The sequence below is a fragment of the Sceloporus undulatus genome, chromosome 8 (assembly GCF_019175285.1).
Source record: "Sceloporus undulatus isolate JIND9_A2432 ecotype Alabama chromosome 8, SceUnd_v1.1, whole genome shotgun sequence".
In the NCBI taxonomy this organism is placed as follows: Eukaryota; Metazoa; Chordata; class Lepidosauria; order Squamata; family Phrynosomatidae; genus Sceloporus; species Sceloporus undulatus.
In genome coordinates, this window is record NC_056529.1 from 250,045 (window position 1) to 269,729 (window position 19,685).

The window sequence follows — 19,685 nt, forward strand, 5'->3', positions numbered from 1 at the left end:
GACTCCATTGCTTTGCATGAGATAGATATTTAGAGGGGCATTTGAATGTGTTATTCTCAACACCAATTCCTTGCGCAACAATTTCTGCATTCATCTACTCTTTCTTTTCCTCACCAACCTGCTTATGCAGCAAGTTGTACATGCAACTGTCAATACTTTTTTCCCCCGGGTGGAAAATAAATCAAATACTACGGGAGACAAGGGCTCTGCAGGATTATTTTCAGCATCAGCAGATATTCAACAGCTGGATTTTAATAAATGTTGGGTTTTGGTGTGTGTATGTGTGTGTGTGTGAAGGGTGAATGGTGGCCACATCCTTCTTGATGTGGAAAACCAGTCGAAATCAAAAGGATCCCCAACGGAGTGGTGGGCCACATATATTTTCCGAAGACTACTTCTGTTCCCTGCAGAGTGACTTCTCCTTCCTCCCGACTAAGCAAATCAGGATAAACTTCACCAAACAGTAATGTAATTTTTTAAAAAAGGACTGAAACATTTTTCAATTTTGTTCATGTTGTGGGATTTTTGTAAAAGAATTAAAATGCAAAGGCCAAGCATAAAGCCTCCGACTAAGAATTTTTGCATAGGATCTGCCCAGCCCCATTTTTCTATTAATTTTCTGTTTAACTATAAGCTTTTTAGCTGCATTGCTATTGGGAGGATGTGAAAAAAAATAAATATAGGAAAAAATTGTGTGTGTGTGTGTGTGTGTTCCCTCCTACAGCTTTAGGATTTCCAGAAATGTTACATCTCTAAGCTTGCACAAGGTCAGTCAGTTCAAGTCACGAGTGAGAAAGGGCTATGTTATGCATCTTTGTGTTTGTGGAACAGCTGACCTCCTGAAGGAACCTACTGATGCAACCTTTGAGTAATTATACTTGCACAAGTATAGTACACCGCAGGCTAAAGAAGACCCAGGGCTTGCCCTAAATTGCCTTGGCAAGGAACCCTCAACAATGGCCCACCTTGTGGCTTGTGCTCACAGACATAGCTGTGCTTGGCTGTGCACAGGTCAGTGTTGCACTGTCCAGCGGGGCCCATGCGGACGCAGTGGTCAGCGTTGGACGGGTGGGGCTCTCCGGGAAGCCAGTTCTGACAGCTCTGCAGATTAAACCCTTCTTCTCTCTCCGAAGGGCTGCTGGGGCTTGCGACATCGTTGAAGCCGATCCAGACGTCCAAGCTCCTTTCGGGGAGAGAAAGTCCAGATGGTATTATCTGGGAAGCGCACAGTGTTAGCCACACCACCGTCCAAGAGAATGGACATCAAAGCTTTTTCCCCAAAGGATCCCGTCCGTCCCCCATGAGCATCCCTGGACCATTACAATTACCACCAAAGGTCCTCTATTCCAAATCTTCCCATCTCCAGCCTCACAAGTTAGGAAGCTAAGGACCAGAGGGAGAACCTTCTCAGTTGTGGCACCTCTGACTTGGAATGCCTATCCCATGCAAGCCCACTTGGCACCAAATTATATGCCTTTCAGAGATGGTTGAGAAGTGTGCCTTTTTTTTGGACTACAACTCCCAGAATGCCCCAGACAGCAGTCGCCAGAAATGTTGCAATAAACAACTTCAGCCAAATGTCTGTGTTTGGAATGCAGTGCCAACCCAGTTAAGCCACAAAAGGGGAGCCAGAGGCTACTTTCTCCCTGCTCTTTTTTTTAGAAGTAAAGAAGAAAGGATGTATTGGGTTGGCTTGCAGTCTGATATGCTTGGAAACTGTGGATTAATTTACATGTGTCTGGGGGGAAAGGTCTCTCTTGGCATTTGGAGGTCCTCTAGCATGATTCTATGGTCCATGTCTGTTGGAAGTTGACCATAGATTCATATTGGAGGACTTCCAAATGTTTAGAGGATCACCTGTTTAGGCATCTGGAGGTCCTCCAGTGTGATTTTATGAACTTCAGATAATGGTGAACACTATTTCTGCTGGACGCCAGTGCGATTCTGTGGTCAACATCCAGCAGAAATACAGTGTTTGACATTATCCGCAGTTCTTGCTATCCATAGCAAGTCTGGGCTCATATCCAATGCAGATGTGGAAATCAGACTGCATAGTGAAGTAGCAAGCCATGCCCTGAATACATGAAATATGTCACTTCAACACATTGAAAAGCCCAGGACTCCATCTGTATGACTTCCTCATTGCTTTCCCTATATTCCTACAGCAGCAGGCCCTCTTTCAACCAACAGGCATTACAAAGGACAATCAATTCCAAAAAAAGGGACACTCTAGGCACAGAGGGAAGGGACATGCAGGCCTCTGCGCAAGTGCGCTTGCCACACAGCAAAAGGCAGCGACTGCAGGAAGGCGACGCAATGAGAGGACAGCCACGCTTCAAAGCCTGAGATTTCATAAGCGCCCAAGAGACATCTGCTTGGCATAAGCTCCTTCTCTTCTGGAGACATCTGGGACATTTATCCCCTGCTGCAATCCCTTTATAATAGATTCTTTCCAGAATCAAATCCAGGGGCTCCGCCAAGGATGGCAGTGTAGGACCATCCATCAGCCTCCTTCAAGGGTGGAAACCTGACCTCTCGCTGATCCCAGGGCCAAGCTGGGACATCCACTTTTGCAAGCTCCTGACAACCAAGTGAGAAGATAATGCAAAAATCCTGCACTAAAGCTACTCAACTATCCTAAAAAGTGTGGAGTCAGGGGTCATCTTCCTGTGGCCAACAGGAAAGGAAAGATGGCTGGCTGAAGGGCAGAAATGCCACCCTAGCCTACCCTTTCCTCTGCCAGGTTATCTGCCCCCTTGCCCCACCGGTTTGCAAATCCTCCATAGAAAAGGAAGGCAAGACTGCCCTCCTTTGCAGGGATCTGTGGGGTGTAGGTGAGGACTTTGGCCTGATGGGTCCAGAATGGGGTTGGGTAAGTGCAAAGGGAATGAGGCCAAGTATGTCACATTATGTCCTACTCCAGGATTCTGCTGAAATGTGGCTGAATGTGGAAAGGGATTGTGCAAGGCAAGGGGACCCGAACCGCCATGCTTTTGTGACAGAGCAGGTGGTCTTTTGGCTTTCTTCAAGCTTCAGAGGTCATCTCAAGGCACCTGAAAATGGACCGTCAATTGCCATAGTTGGTTGGCACATGCCCACCCTTGCTCCAGAGCTAGGCTTGAAAATTTGTAGGAAGCTTGCAGAAAAAATCTCCAAGTCGAAGCACGAACTCCATGGAAGTCCCAGTGTCTGGAGGGAGACAGCAGGAGCTTCAGAGCCCTTTTCAGTAATACCATCAAGTATATAGACAGTATGAGAGACATAACAACACAAACACACACTTGAAGGACACAGTTTTGAGACTGCAGAATTGATCTTCCAATGAATGCAGTATGTAGATTTTAATTTAATTTCTCCCCCAGGATACGGTTGATTTGGGTAAAATTGCCAAAGATTCTTCATTTCTTTACTGTTCTTTGAAAAACACTGCTCCATATCCACTCTCTAACCCCTCATCCACCCAGCCACCACTCTTGCAAGTGTCCAGCTGCCTCCCAAGGTGTCCCATCTTCAGACCCTGAGACCGGACGGTGTGGAGGGCCTGCAAAGGAGATAATAATAAGGAGGTTCTCTGCCATGGAAATGCTTTGCCGGTCGCAGCAATAAGTGAGGTCATCTCAAAAAGAGCTTTAGCAGTAGGAAAAACGATGGCAAAAATAACTCCATCTGGCAGGCCAGGAGAAAAGTGTGTGTGTGTGTGTGTGTGTGTGTGTGTGTGTGTGTAAGTGTGTTGCTTTTGAAGAGCTACAGAATTTTGTCTCAAGAACAAGTAACCACTGTGTTTTCCTCCTGAGCTATTGGCAAGGGCTTAACGGAGACTGAGCTCAGCCAAAGCGCTCACTGCCATCTCCAAAAGCCCATAGAGATTTTCCTGTGTTAAATCCAGCAATGATCTCACCGTGAGAGTCATATATATATATATATATATATATATATATGTGTGTGTGCGCGCACACACACACACACAAGCCTAGAGCCAGTGTGGTGTAAGGGTCTTGGACTATGACTCTGGGAGACTTGGACATAGTCTTGGACTATGACTCTGGGAGACCAGAGTTTGAATCCTCCCTTGATCATGCAAGCCCACTGGGTGACTTTGGGTAAGTCACACTCTCTTAGTCTCAGGGGAAGGCAATGGCAAACCTCTGAAGAAATCTTGCCAAGAAAACCCCAGGAAAGGTTTTCTTTAGTGTCGCCATAACTTGGAAACGACGTGAAGGCACACAACAACAACAATATAAGCCTACAGAGACTGGACCTCCGTATTGTTTGTCCACCTCCCTCCCTCCAAACCATCTCCTGACCACCAAGCCTGAAAAGAATAAAAACTGAGGCAATGGGAAGAGAAAGAGAAGATGACGTAAGTCCTTGGCGGATGTGCGATTGCCTACTTTCCTTATCCGATCTTTGGTTGTCCCAGGAAAGAGGGATGTAGAAGAAGGACGATGGAGTCATCAAGAAACTGTTTGACAGTGGAACATACTGCCTTGGAGTGTGGTGGAGTCTCCAACTTTGGAGGTTTTTAAACAGAGGCTTGATGGCCATCTGTCAAGAGTGTTTGGATTATGTCTTCTTTTTGCAAGGCAGAAACAGGTTGCATTGGATGCCCCCTGAGGGTCTCCTCCAATTCTAAGATCCTACGCTTCCAAGTGCCAGCAGAAGAAAAAAAAGAGGAATAATGCAGCAGCGTTCTGGCTGATGCCATATGAGCTAATGGGAAACACATTTCCTCCACGCTCCCTTTCCCACAAGAAACCATGGAAGTGTGGGGCCTTCCAAGAAAACCCTCTCCACGCCATCTTCTATCACCAAACTGGAAGGGGAAGCAGGGCGGGATGGGAGAGAGGACTGCAGCCTGGAAGCATCTGCCCTGTTTATCTAATAGGATGAACTCAATAAATAAAGCAATACAGAGGAAAGAGGAGAGGGAGGCTGGGAAACAGCTCCTCCCTGTAACCCGTCCCTTGAAAGATTTCTCTGCTCCATTTGCATTACTGAGTACGAAAACACGGAGAAAGAAACCCACCCAACCCTGCCTGAAGCACTGAATGGAGCCCAGGCCAAGAGAGCAATCAGCTAATAAAGAGGAGAAAGGGAGGGAGCACTCCAAGCCAAGGATCGTCTCAGAAATGGCCTCCCTCCTATAAAATATCCAAATACCCATATACAGCGGGCCCTCGGTATCTGCTGGGACATCATTCCAAAATCTGTGGATGCTCAAGTCCCATTAAATACAATGGTATAGTGAAATGGTGTCCCGTCCAAAAAATTGCCAAATTAAGGTTTGCTTTTTGGAATGTACAGTATATCTTTTTGGAATATTTTCAAGCCATGGATGGTTGAATCTGTGGATAAAGAATTTGTGGATCTGGAGGTCCGACTGTATTGGCAATATCTCCGAAAGCTCAGCAGGAGCAGCCAATTCCACCCACATTGAGGTGGAGGGAGGAAGGGAGTTGCCAAATGAACAAAGCTGGTCAATTGGAGCCAAAGAAAATCACAGTTTTTCTAGAGAGGTATGGAATTGCAGCACAGTCTTTGCAGAGAGAGAAAGAGGCTTGGAGGGTGCTAAAATCCTAAGACGTGCAGACCTGGTGCAGAATGTTATTAACCTTTCTGATCCCCAAATGGGGATCTTCTGTCCTGGGTTGGTGTCCACCTTCCCTTTGCTCTCCTCCCAACATGGTTAGATCTGACTTTGGTACGCTGTTCTTTAAATCCACGTTGGCTCGTAATCCGTGATTTTGTGCTAAGACAAGGCTGCTCTTGTTACCTGTTTTTCAAACCAGGATGCAAAGCAAATGTATGTTTACAGCACGTAGTGTCCGACTGCTAGGGCTGGTGGCAAGAAGGCAAGAAGGGATGCTGTTTTGAATTAACCAGGGTTAGCACCAGAGCAAAATGTTAACACCCTGGAGACAGCAAGGGGATTTTTGTGGGAAAGGAAGAAAGACTGAAAAGAAGACTGTAAACCCACTATATTACACTCCTGATCTCCTTAACACTGAGCCAGCCAAAGGGAAGAGCTGGAAATACCCCAGATACTGTTCACTGAATACTAAAGCTAGGATTGGCCATACTATTGTATTTTCCATATCTATGTATGGTTTGGAAAGCTAGACAGTGAAGAAAGGGGGTAGAAATCAAAACTGAACCCCAGAGCTTGCCCAACGATGTGTTAATCCAACTCCCTGGAGTCAGGACTACAGAACAGATTTGGGAGAAAGGACTTGGTGAGCATCTACACTGTAGAAATAATGCAGTTTGACCCCACTTTAACTGCCATGGCTCCATCCTACACAACCCTGGGATTCTGTAAAGTGCCAGCACTCTCTGGAAGAGAAGCTAAAGACCTTGTGAAACTCCAAATCCCAGGATTCCATAGGATGAAGCTGCAGGCAGCATGTAAAGTATTGTCCGACTGCATTATTTCTACATTGTAGAGGTAGCCTCAGACAACTTCAGCCAGAAGAATGCGTTTAGAAACAGAAATATTTGTTAACATCACCAAAGGAAGCCTCAGCAAATATTTAAACTACAGGGGTCAGCAAAAAGGAGCACGTTTCTCCCTCACTTACCGAGTGACGTGGGACACCAAGAAATTCTGAATTTCAGGGCTGCTGACAAAGGCCAGATCTCCGTTGCCGTATTTTTGGCAATGCCGCTGGGCTTCCTTCCATTCGGCTTTCTCGGCCACCAGCCAGTAGCAGTGGCTGTTCCCGGGGAAGGCAAAGCTATCCACGGGGCATGCTGGATAAACCACTGCAAAAGGAAGAAATGTCAATTTACAGGCCAAGGGTGGGGCATCTCAGCCAGCCCTCCTTGGGTACCAATTCTTGTTTCCCCCAAAGGACCTATGAAAGGGTCGCCTTAGAGTTGCTGTAAGTCTGAGACAAGTTGAAAGCACAACAACAATAATTTTGGGCCCTATGCTTTTTGTTTTTGGCCTGGCCGACCACTGGTATGCACCCCCCAGGATCCTCTGTGATGCTGAATTCGGTCCTTGGGTCGGGAGAGGCCCCCATCCTCATTTTAGGCTGTTTGCAGGGTCAGATTCTTACCTCCTGAGCCACTAAGGATCTTTGGCCAAATTCAAGAGAAGTAAATGGGAGAGTGATATTCTCATGCACAACATTTTGAACAGATTTATTGCAAATAATGTATTTTCCAATTGTTGTGGCCCAAAAAGAAAAAAGGAAAGCACTGGTCATTTTGCTCACAGTAAAAACATCTTATGGAGGTCAATTATTTTTATAACGGGGCATCCCAGTGTGTTGAGACATTCTTTCCTCAGAGATGAGAAAATCTGAAAACATTCTTGGCATCCTTAAAGGATTATCCACATCACTGCCTTTTCTTCCTTTACATGAAGTCCCAACCAGGGTTCTTCGCAGTTAGTGGGTATTAACTCACCATTTCCAGATTTTTGATCCTGAGCCATGATGCTGTAGACCATGGAGAGCCCGGTCCCCCCTCGATTCCTTATCCGTAGCTGCAAACTTTCATTCGTCTTCACCAAAGGAGAGCACAGGAGCTCCAGATCTTTGGGGAGCGACACCACCTCGACTCGAGCCTGGGCCGAAATAAACCGGCTGCCGACAAAGACAGTGGCCGTGACATTGTAAGACCTGGGCAATGTGTATGTGTGATGGATGGTTGTCCTGGTAGTATTTAAGTGCCCTGTACGGTCCCCAAAGTCCCACTGTAGCAAACCAACTGCAATGGGCACATGGAGTTCAAAGGCCACCTCTTGGTACAGGGCAACAGGGATGGCAGGCCCTGTGAAGGAAACGGATAGCCGCGCTGGGAAGATGTTGGACACGAGGGATGGTCCTCCACACAAGGGACCGGCGGAGAGCTCTGCACAGAACGGAAGGCATCCCACAGAAGAGTTTGGTTCGAGAGCAACGCCGCACAAACAGTGCGCTTCCTCGCTGAAGCCGCCATAGTCCAACTCTTCAGCGTAGCAATGGGCAGCGCAGGCAGCTTGCGTCAGGTTCTGGGGGAGCTGGGCCGTGAACCGGACAATGGCATCCACCAGACCTGTGTGGTTGTCTGTGAGGCACCCGATGTAGTCTGCTCCTGGGGAGGAGGACAAAGAAAGATGCTGGTTGTTGTGACGCATGCCTATCTTTTGTATCCACTATAATTTTTCGGATGACAGCACCCTTGGCCTTTTACCCCATCATTGTCACCAAATTATCACAGACCCTTCTTAACACTCTTTGTTTCAAAAGGCTTTATATTGATAACGTGGATGTACCTTTGTCCTTCCACATTCACTAGGGTTAGGGGCACAAGACCTCCGTGAATATGGAAAAACCACAAATAACAAAAACGGCATGTTTTTACCTGAGAGGACATCTCTCTAGGAATCTCTAGGTCCTCCAGCACAACTCCGTGATCAACGTCCGACAGACACTGACCACAGAACTGGCTGGAGGAGCTACAGTGTTCTCTCTAGGAATCTCTAGGTCCTCCAGGGCAACTCTGTGGTCAATGTCCGGCAGACACTGACCAAAGAACTGCACTGGAGGAGCTACAAAGGCCTAGTAGACTGTCCTCTCTAGGAATCTCTAGGTCCTCCAGGGCAACTCTGTGGCCAACGTCCGACAGACACTGATCACAGAGCTGCAATAGAGGAGCTACAAAGGCCTAGAAGAGTGTCCTCTCTAGGAATCTCTAGGTCCTCCAGGGCAGCTCTGTGGCCAACGTCCGACAGACACTGATTATAGAACTGCCCTGGAGGAGCTACAAATGCCTAGTAGAGTATTCTCGCTAGGAATCTCTAGGTCTTCCAGGGCAACTCTGTGGTCAACGTCTGACAGACACTGACCATAGAACTGCGCTGGAGGAGCTACAAAGGCCTAATAGAGTGTACTCTCTAGGAATCGCTAGGTCTTTCAGTGCAACATTTAGTTAAAATTGACCATAGAGTTGCACTGGATATTCCTAGAGGGGACATATTAATCAAATCCATGAATAATCAAAACGGCAAATATCAAACCCACAAATATGGAGGGATGATGAGTGTATATTCAAACTGCAGACTCGCTTTTACTAAAATAACACCAAAACTTTATTAAAACAGATGCTCCAAACAAAAGATGCAGAAGTATGTGTCAATAAGGCAATTGTCATCTAATGCACGTGTGTTACTTGTTTCAGTTGGTGAGTCTGCTGTCTTAGTTTTAACTTGTCTTAATGGCAGTTTCCTTATACCACTCTCTTTAGAGAACAAGCGTTACTGTTCTCAAGGAGACTCACAGAGCCCTTCTTCTGGCTGACTTTCCTTAAGTCGAAGTGATACGCCTGCCTCTGTCTCAGGCTAAGTCTATCCCAAAGGATATTTAACTCCCTCACTTTGAGTTCTCTATTGGGTTCAGGTCCCTCACTTCTGGGCTGGAACCCACAATAAGCTTGTCCCTCTCTGCCTTTTCAAACTGTCCCTCACAAAATCTTCCCCTCTTCCTATTGGCTGAGGCCAGCCGACTCTTGATTGGCTGTTGCTAGCTGAGTCTAACCCTACCTGTTCTGCACAGGTGTGTGGTGTCCACTCCATCACTTCTCCCCAGGTGCCTCAGAGGAAGGCTGAGGGAAGCCTCAGGCTCCAGGGCTGAACCACTGCGGGTCCCAGTCCGGCCCTAAAAGGCAGCGCTACGCAAAATGGAGGCCCAGCCCCAAAGCCACCGACTGCCGGATGGTTCCAGACGATAAAGAAAAGAGGTACAGCCAAGGGGCACAAAGATGGCACCAGTCCCATGCACATTGGTCCATATCATGTCAGAGAGGCTGGGAGCTCCAGGCGAAAGCGTTTTGGGGAAGGGGCCAGGAGAGAGACTGAGAAAACGATGGACTAGGCGGCGGGCAATGGCTGGGCTAAAGGCCCTTGCCTGGCATTGGAAGCTAAGCAGTGTTAGTCTCCATATCAAAGCAGGGAAAGGACCTCTGGGGCTGTGATTCCTTTCCTATGACATACCTTTACTTGGGAGCCTGACCCAGGGCCTATCTTGTTTGCTGTAACTCACCTCAATCCACAGAGAGAGACGGGCTACAAATACAGTACAATGTCGTATTATTATTATTATTATTATTATTATTATTATTATTATTATGATTTACACTCATGCCAATTCTGGTGCCAGGCACCCCAACAGATATTACCTGGCATCCTTTTTGGGACACACAAGCATAGATATGCATCCCTTATGTGTAGCTATGCCCTCTTTGGGGGCACCATGGAGGTTGGTGTTCCCTTCCTGCCCACATTGCACCCACCCCTCGCTCCGACTGAAGTTCCCTTGCATTGCCCATTCTGTGTTTTATGGGGGTGGGCAGGATTGCAGGAGGGTCTCCCCAAAGCCAGATGTGAAATGATGACTCCGGTGCTGAGATGTTGGGGTCCCCCAGAGCTCCCAGTGCTGATGCCTTCATTTCACGTCCGTCTACAGAAACATAGCCAGGCGCTTCTATGATCTACTATGCTGCACTGCAGCCACTGTGTGCAGCTTTTAACACTAGCTTTCCTCTGCTTTGTTGAATTTGCACCAGTCCCTTGTCGGTTCTGTGTCTGTCATTAAGGGCTGCTTTTAGGGTTGTGGTTTTGCATTGGCACTTTTATCAAAGGGCAGCCCCATACATTCCCCACACTACTCACGGCTTATGCAAACGCATGGTGTGAGTCGCAATTATAGTTATTGGGCAATTCAACAGGCATCGTCCCCCTTGGATTTGTTGTTCAGTCCCCAGGCCTCTGCCTCTTAGCCTTACCGCATGTGATGTCGATGAAGGAGACGTTGAAAAGGGGAAGGTTTGCCACCTCCGGAGGCTGAGCGCACTTCGTCGCGGACGGGTGCACAACCTTCACGCTCCTTTCTTCGGCCCAGCGAGGCAGCCAGGCAAGGTTGCAGTCACAAAGGAATGGGTTGGAGCTTAGGTTTCTGGGGAAAGGGGATCGGAGCATTAGCACAGCAGATAAGAAGCCCGTCTCTTTGTAGTCCACAAATAATCACTGTCCTTATACAGGGAGAACGCAGGAAACATTCTTAAATAACTGCATTCAAAAACAGCCATTTCACCTAGCAGCCATGACTATATGGAAAACAGGTTCTAATACTGTAGTGGGCTGTGCTATTTTTATGGGTATATTTCAAATGGTTTTCCACTGTGTGCTACTTGCAAAAAAAAAAACACAACCCTCCTTGCTCTTTTTTAACCTATATCTCTTTTTATTTGCATCTCTTATGTTTCAAAGTTTTTGTAAGCTGCATTGTGCTTATATTAATATAGAATCTATAATTCTACGATTATATGAGCTTGTGGCAGTGAATGCCATGGTCTGACTATGTCAAATTAAGAGAGATATTTTAAGTGCTCTGAAGGCCAGCTTGGGTGGCTTTAAACAAGGGTTGGGTAAATTCATGGAGGATGCGTTTCACAACGGCTGGTAGTCAGGGAGGCTGTTTATCACTTCCAAATATCTCCAAAGAGTTGCTGGGAACATGAGTAGAAGGTAGCTATTGGCCTCAGACTGGACTTGTGGGCCTTCCAGAGACAACAGTTCATAGGATAAACTGGCCACTGTTCTGACCCAATGGGGTTACTCTCAAATTCTGTAATGTGCAGAATTGGCAACAGCCTGCAATATCCATTCAATATCTCAGGGCTAAATCACTACATGGGTGATTTAGTCCGAATTCCCCTTGCGTCCTGTTTACATGGTTCAGGGACAAAACCCTGAATCATATCCGGACTGTCTTCACAATGTTTGCACCCAATTTGGGGCTTCCATCCCCTAACCTGCATTTCAGTAACTCACCTTTTCCAAGCTCTTGAACACTGTTTGGTGTTCGCAGCAGAGTCTGGGAAACTTTCCTACATCGGATGACAATTCCACATGCTTTTAAGAACCAATGAATTCTCCAGTGCAATAAAAGAAAGTTTTCCAAGTTTGCTTTGAACACCAAAGAAGTCTACAAGAATTGCTCCAAAGCAGCTTGCAGCAACAAGGGATAAGAACATGCAGCAATATATCTGTTGCATGTGCAGTTTGCAAAGCAATGCTCTCCCTTGCTTTGAATACTGCAGAAAAGGCCCCAAGGTCTGGGAAAAACTACGCATTATGGTTATGGTTGGGAATGTTGTTATTATTTTTAAATGCTAAAATGAACTCTAATGATGCATTTAGCACATTTGCCTAGTCTGGACCTCCTTGCGGGGAAACATCTAACTCAGCCCTTCAAAGACTGGGAAAGGGAGACCAAACATGGTTTTGTGCAACAATATTCTTAAGCACACCAAGAACAAAAAAGCACTTTGCAATCATAAATACTCATAGAATCAGCACTAAAAGTAACGTTCTCATGAAAAGGACATGAAAACTCCAGGCGCTCACTTACATTTCGCTTAAATTAAATAAATTATCAAATATTCCATCTTCTAATGTAGAAATCCTGTTGTTGCTTAAATCTCTGTAATCACAGAAAAAGGGGGGAAATGTCATTAGTACAAAGAAATCTGTCTCATTTCTCCTCCCAGACCCTAAATGATCAGTTAAGAGTGCATTTTTCACTGGAAATGGCTACAAGAAACAAAAGAGGCTTGCAAATTTAGGAATCAGAGATACTAGCCTGTTGTAATGAATGAATGGTACTTTATTACAGTCAAAGACCAGCCTAAAAACAATACACTAACAGTTAAGTAAAAATAATGCATTAATAATAATACATTAATGTTACATTAAAAAGAATGCAGTATAGTAATGCATAAGTGGATTAGTATGCACAAGTAATTGTTTTGCTTTTAAATAGCAGGAAGATAAAATCTGCCTAGTGAAAAGATAAAATAGTACAGTTCCACAGCAAATAAAATGAATTTATCTAAAAATAAGGAACAATTACGGTCAGTTGGATTGAAGTGATTCGGACTCAATGTGCTCTGCTAACTTAGAATTAATGTTGTTTTTTCTGCAAGCAATTGCAGATGCACAGAATTGTGCCTATTGTAAGTCGTTTGAGCATTAGATTTGACTTTGGAGACCAAGGTTCAAATCTAAACTCAGCCTCTGAAGCCTTCTTAAGGCTTATTATGCCAAAGGAAACACGGTTTGTCTTTTTAGGATGCCACAACAACTCTTTATTCTTTTCTTATATGTTGAATAACTGCACAATTCCTCTTAACCAAAGTTGACGCTTTCTTGAGGTTGTGGCCTTGCAGACCTGAAAAAACGTTAGTGACCCTTTCACTGCCATTTTCTATCAATGGAAAAATGTCAGGTTCTTCCATTTTGTGGTCTACGAAGCTGTAAGGAAGCCATTTTGAGTTTGGCTCCTGATTTTCCCTAATCTTAAAATGAAAGCATTGGTAGTCTAAGAGGGCTAGCAAAACGTTAGACTTGGCTTCTTCTAACAAATGTCCTGTGTAGAATATGAGGCCATGAACCATATGGGGTTATTGGGTTTATTTGTGGGTTTTTGGGGCACTGGAAAGCCTTTGAGAAAGTAAAAGAGCTTTTGACTTGAGTGCCTCTCTTTCTTGGCTTTGCCAAAAGCTCCTTGGCCTTTGCCAGCCTAAACCTCTGCTTTGTATTCATTGAGCATATAGATGGATGGATGGATAGATAGATAGATAGATAGATAGATAGATAGATAGATAGATAGATAGATATGTTTTTCTCAAAAAGCAGAAGAGGGGCGTGTTATTTTTGAATGGATTGTCGGTCTTTGATGTTTATATAGTGAAAGGGTTTTTTTAAAAACACAAATTGAGGCCTCATTGACTGCCATTGCCAGAAAAGAGAGCTCCTTTCAATGAGGAAATTCTGTAGCCAAGGCTGCAACCAGACTGCGAAATTAATGCAGTTTGACACCATTTTAACAGCCGTGGATAGTTGAATCCGTGGATGCAGAATCTGTGTCTATGGAAGGCTGACTGTATTGTAAGTCACCTTGGATCCCAATTTGGAAGGAAGGTGAGATATAAGTGCAATGAATGTGCAATAAAAGTGCAATAACTTGCACTTTGAATTGTGCTCATTGAAATCAGCAACTGCTTAGATGCTCTTGCAACTTCCTTCCTTCCTTCCTTCTTGCAATTGAACCAAAGAATGGGAACGAATCCATAGAGCAGGTGATCTGCCAAAATCCCGAGAAGGAGAAATAAATCCGAGCGCTACAGTATTAGGATTTTTAAACGAAGTAGCAAGTACTTACAATTTTGTCAGGGAAGTCAGATGTGCAAATGCCTCCACGTTTAAAGCGCTGATCCTGTTACTGGAAAGATTCCTAGAAGGGGAGAGAAAGAGAGAGAAATAAGCGCTTGTTATTGTTCACGTTTGTTTTGTCTTTCTTCCATCGGCACGGCTTTTAAAAAAAGGACTGTCTGCCTCTGCTTTATCCCAGACTCAGACAAAAGAGAGGGTTTTTGGCACGAGGAAAAAGAGGGATTTTTCTCAGCCAAAGTCAACACCTTTCAGCTATAAGCTCCTCAAGTCCTCCTAAAGCTGGATTATCCGTCGAGAGAAAATGAGGCCATATATGCACACAATCCCCCCCCAAAAGCGAGGTCCAAATTTTTCAAGGGTAAAATACATTCAGGTGGGATGAATTTATTGGAAAGCACAAAGTATCCGTTTGAAATAAGAAATGTACTGCACAAAAAGAGTCTCGGTTTATATACTGTATAAATGCATGTATAAGTCAAAGGAGCCAAAATGATGGGTTTTGATACGATATTTGGATACGTCGAGGGTAAAACTTAGGGACATGCAACAAAGGATATAAAGGATGGAGCAATGGAAAATGATGCCTAAAGGGTTGCAAAATTTCGGCAATCATAGTTGTTTGCGCTCACCCTAAAGACTGGATGGATATACAGTTTGAGTCTCTTTTATCCGAAATGCAAAGGACTAGAACTGTTTTGGGTTTCATAATACCTGTATTTGCATATATGTACATAATGAGATATCATGGAGATGGGATCCATGTCTACACAGGGAATTCATTTATATTTCATATACGCTTTAATATAAACCACTTCAGTGGTTTTGATGTTGGACTATGACTCTGGAAACCAGGGTTCGATTCCCAGCTTTTGGCCATGAAACCGCTTTTTCACTCCTGAGGAACAGTGACCCAAAATGCTATTAGCTCAGGATTCCTGTCAATGGAAAGTCGTATCAAAGTCCAGCAAGGTCAGATTTCATTCTCTCTTAGCTAAATGATTTCATTCGTTTCAAATATACAATTGTTTCGTTTTTAATTTGGCCAATTGCCTCCAGAAATGTTGCCGTCTGACCTTTATTGATGGAGTCACTAAGTAGCTAAAACCACTGCACCATTTAAAGTGGTGTAAATGTGGGTTGTGGGATTCTTCTTAAAGTCCACAAAGGTCACTGGCACTTTTTAAAACAAAACAGTTATATTCTGGAATAAATACGCAGCTGGATGATCCCCAGCAATTTCCCTTTTGTACAAAGGAAAGTGCATTTCCTCCATAGTGAACATCAAGATAAATAAGGTCTATCAATAAGAAACTTTTTGCCTGCATGGTGAGGAAAGGTGTGGAAGATCTGAGAGATTTGGGGTGCCAAGAAATTTCACTGTGTGTATTCCTCCTTTTCTTAAAAAAACAAAACAAAAACCCTTTCCTTCAACTAATAGCATGCTAAAGAGAGCAACTACGATGAATATATAACTGGTGCGTGCAAAAGAATCTGTGGATGCTCATTGCAAAAGACTGCGCATCTGTCTTGGGGTGCTTGTAGATGTCCTTGCAAAAGACTGCACATCTATTCTGCGATGCTTGCAAAACACTGTGCATCTGTCCTGGGATGCTTGCAAATGACTGCACATTTATCCTGGGATGCTTGCAAGATGGCACATCTATCCTGCAATACTTGTAAAAGACTACACATCTATCCTGCAGTCTTTGCAAAAGACTGCACATCTATTCTGCGATGCTTGCATAAGACTGGCCATGTGTCCTGGGATGCTTACAAAAGACTGCACATCTGTTCTGTGATGCTTGTAAAAGACTGTGCAAGTGTGCATCTGTCTTGGGATGCTTGCAAAAGACTGTGCATTTGTCCTGCAATGCTTACAAAAGATTGCGCATCTATCCTGATTGCAGACATGGTAGAAGTAACTGCTCCCAAAGAGAAAGAAAAGACCTTAAACCCTGGGAAGAAGGCGCTATTCCCAAATCTCACTGAGGTTTTCTTCTGCCGCTTCCCACTCACAGGGCGGCCGACCAAGAACACCAGATTTGCTCTGAAGGCTCAGGAATACCGCAGCAGCTCTGCTCAGGACTGGCTGGCTGCTTTCCACTTGGGACGTGCGCCTGTTGTTTTTATACCTCAAACTGCATTTTCCTTGGCTCTCTGACGCGTACATCTCGTCCCGTGCATTGCTGAGAAGGCTTTTCCATCCTTCGCCCCAAATACTGAAATGATGTGCAATGAAAATTTCAGACGCGGCCGAGGCATGGGAAGAGGAAGCTCACTTTGTATCACGTCATTCTGGAACATCCACTGTCTCTTCAATTTATTTTAAAGGAATATATATATATATATATATATTTGATAATTGTTTATCTTGTTAATGTCATAACCATTGCTATGTAACTATGGTAATGCAAATACATATAGACTGTGCATATGATATTGTAATTTAAAGGGATACGTTTAATTTTGCTAGTTGCTTGTCTTGTTAATGTCATAACCATTGCTATGTAACTATGTGCATGTAAGTACATATAGGCTGTGCATATGATATTGCAATTTAAAGGGGTAAGTTTAATTTTGCTTGTTGCTTGTCTTGTTTATGCAGTAACTATTTGCCATAACATTGAGTGACATATGGAAGCTGTGATTTATGAGTAACGTTAGCAGAAAAAGCATTGCTAAGGATTCTGTATAGTGTGATATGGCAGGAGGTTAATGGGGAAGGTGGCACCATGGGTTGCCACACTGGGTGATGCCAACCCTAGTGATGCCAAAGACCAGAAAGGAGGGATGTAATGTTGGTGCAGATATAAACTTCAGTAGCAAAAGGTGCCACATGAAGCATGAAGGAGGTATAACAGATTTGATGCAAGAAGCATGCTGCATGCGCCTCCTCAAGCATGGCGCACGGGGGCCAATGCGCCTGCACTCCGGCCAAAGAACACATCGGGTTGCATTTCCACTGTTCCTTTGCCAAAAGTGATGTCATGTTCCCATTATGTCATCCGTAGGCCCCGTTCTGCCTTTTGTTTCTCAGGGAAAAAAGAAAGATTGAGAGCGATGGAGATGGAGAGCGAGAGGAGGGGGTGGGGAACAAAAGTAGGACTGACTTCAGATCCCTCTTCTCCAAGTCCCTTCAGTGCATGGCACCCTGCCCAAGCCATAATGGGAAAAGCATCTACCGACAAGGAAAACTGTCTGTACGGATTGGAGTGGACAGAAACCGGCAGCAATTTGCTGGAGGAGATTCATTCAGCTTTATAAAGAAGGAGAAAGTTCTTCCAAACTAACAGCACCAACAATATAGAGACTGCAAAGAGTTAAGGGGCTCCTCGATCCGAAATATCAGATCGGAGTTTTTCTGATGTGAATTCAAGGACCACTTTCCGGACTTTCATTACAGGCAAGGAACACAAAGGATGCATCCACACTGCACAATTATTGCATTATGATCTCACTTTTAAGTGCCATAGCTGCGTCCTGTAGAAATATGGGATATCAAGCCTGGTGAAGGACTTAAATATTCTCTTGGGCACTTCCCTTCATTATTGCATTAGAGCTCTCAAATGCTAAGGATCTCACCAAACTACAAATCCCAAGATTACTTAGCACGGAGCTAGGACAATTAAAGAGGTATGGTAAGTCAGTCAGTAAGTAAATGGTATGGAAGGGAAGCAATGGCACAGTTTGGATAAATTTAACAGCTCACCAACAGTCTGCGTGTCGTTCCTACAATCCACGATGTCTGCATTTTTCTTGCCAACAAACCCATTAGTCAATGTGGCATTGTTGATGCAGTCCTGTGGCACATTGCACACCTTTTCTTTCTTTCTTTGACCTCATCTACACTGCAGAAATAATGCAGTTCGGCACCAATTTAACTGTCACGGCTCCATCCTATGGAATTCTGGGATTTGTAGTTTGGTGGGCTATCTAGCCTTCTTTGTCGGAGAGCTTTGGTACTACAACAATTTACAAATCCCATGATTCCACAGGATGGAGCCATGGCAGTTAAAGCGGTGCCAAACTGCATTATTTTTGCCATGCAGATGCAGCCTTTCTATCTGGCTTTTTCCTTCTTTCTTCCTTTCTAGAGCTCCTGACTGACCACAGACATCCTCACTCCATCAGTTCTGGAACTGGGACTATATCACTGCTATGTTAAAATAAAAACCTTGTACAAAATAAGACTTGTATTCCAATCCCAGCTGAACCATGGCATCCCACTGAGTGACCCTGAGCAAGTCACATTCTTTCAGCTTTCAAAGTCACGGCAAAGAAAACCCTATTTGCAAAGGAAACCCTAAGAATATTGCAAAGGAAAAGGGTCCCCCAAAGTTGGAACCAACTTGATTTAAGGCCTCATCACACCTGGGCAGCATTTAGGAAAACCTGGAATTCCTTTTGCACTGAAGTTTGAATCCTCATGCTAAAAAGGCAACCCTTTTAAATCCAACCAGCCCAACATTATACCATTTGGGGGGATTATTTCTTTGGAAAACTCCAAAACGGCCCAGTTTATTAGGCTGTTGCTAAGACAAGCGCACGCGAAACGTCGGTACAGAAAACCGAAAACCAGCCACTTATATTATTCTCACCAAAACGAAAAGGAGGAATATGAAAAGGGGGTGGAAGGGGCGCCTTGTTAAACAAAAAGGAAAGGACGAAAGTCAAATCTTTGGATGAGTTTTGCCTTTTTATACCCAAAGCAGGAAAGCCCAAGATTTGGAAGAAAACAGATATTCACACTTGCTTTTTGGACTACAGTTCCCAAAATCCCCCAGCCAGCCATTAGGTCTGGCTGGGGGATTTTGGGAGCTGTAGTCCAAATGCTTACGTTCTGGGAGCTGTAGTCCAAATGCTTAAGATTTTGGGAGCTGTAGTACAAACGCTTAAGTCTCCACCTTTCTGTGAAATCCATACGTCTCGAGAAAAGGAGGAGGGAACTGTTTTCGTAAGGAAAGGGCTTTCCAAAAAAAGCATCGATTGCCGGGAATTCTAATTTTAGCAATTACTCAGGGAGAAAATAACCTCTCCAAATGTATGATTTGCCAAGGATCTGGCATGGAGACACAAAAGCAATGGCTCCCATAGCTCCAGGAGGGATGGGTCTGACTTGTTGTTGGTGTGTGATGTTAGCACTTCTTTGAAATCTATTGCACATTCCCTCCAAGCTCAGCAAACCTAAAATAAAATAAAACTGGGGAAGAAGAAAGAAAAAATGCTTCTCAAGACAGCCCATCTATAAGATGATGGCAAAAGGGAGCAAAGGAAGGGAGACACTTAGGATGCATCTGCATTGTAGAAATAATGCACTTTCACACCACTTTAATTATTGTGGCTCCATCCTAGAAAACCCTGGGATTTGTAATTTTGAGGTACCAGCATGCTTTGGCAGAGAAGGCTAAAGACCTATCATCATCATCATCATCATCATCATCATCATCATCATCATCATCATCAT

At 44.5% G+C, this 19,685-nt stretch overlaps 1 protein-coding gene across 1 annotated transcript in view; it reads right to left on the reverse strand.

Annotated features, from left to right (window-relative positions):
- PKD1 (polycystin 1, transient receptor potential channel interacting) overlaps nucleotides 1–19,685 on the reverse strand; it is a 102,223-nt gene that overhangs the window by 56,874 nt on the left and 25,664 nt on the right. The window contains exons 2-7 of the mRNA XM_042438021.1: nucleotides 14,211–14,282; nucleotides 12,399–12,470; nucleotides 10,771–10,940; nucleotides 7,414–8,082; nucleotides 6,579–6,762; nucleotides 966–1,183 (exon numbers count right to left, since the gene is read on the reverse strand). Of these exons, the coding sequence (XP_042293955.1) occupies nucleotides 966–1,183; nucleotides 6,579–6,762; nucleotides 7,414–8,082; nucleotides 10,771–10,940; nucleotides 12,399–12,470; nucleotides 14,211–14,282 (1,385 nt within the window). The remainder of the gene's footprint in view (nucleotides 1–965; nucleotides 1,184–6,578; nucleotides 6,763–7,413; nucleotides 8,083–10,770; nucleotides 10,941–12,398; nucleotides 12,471–14,210; nucleotides 14,283–19,685) is intronic.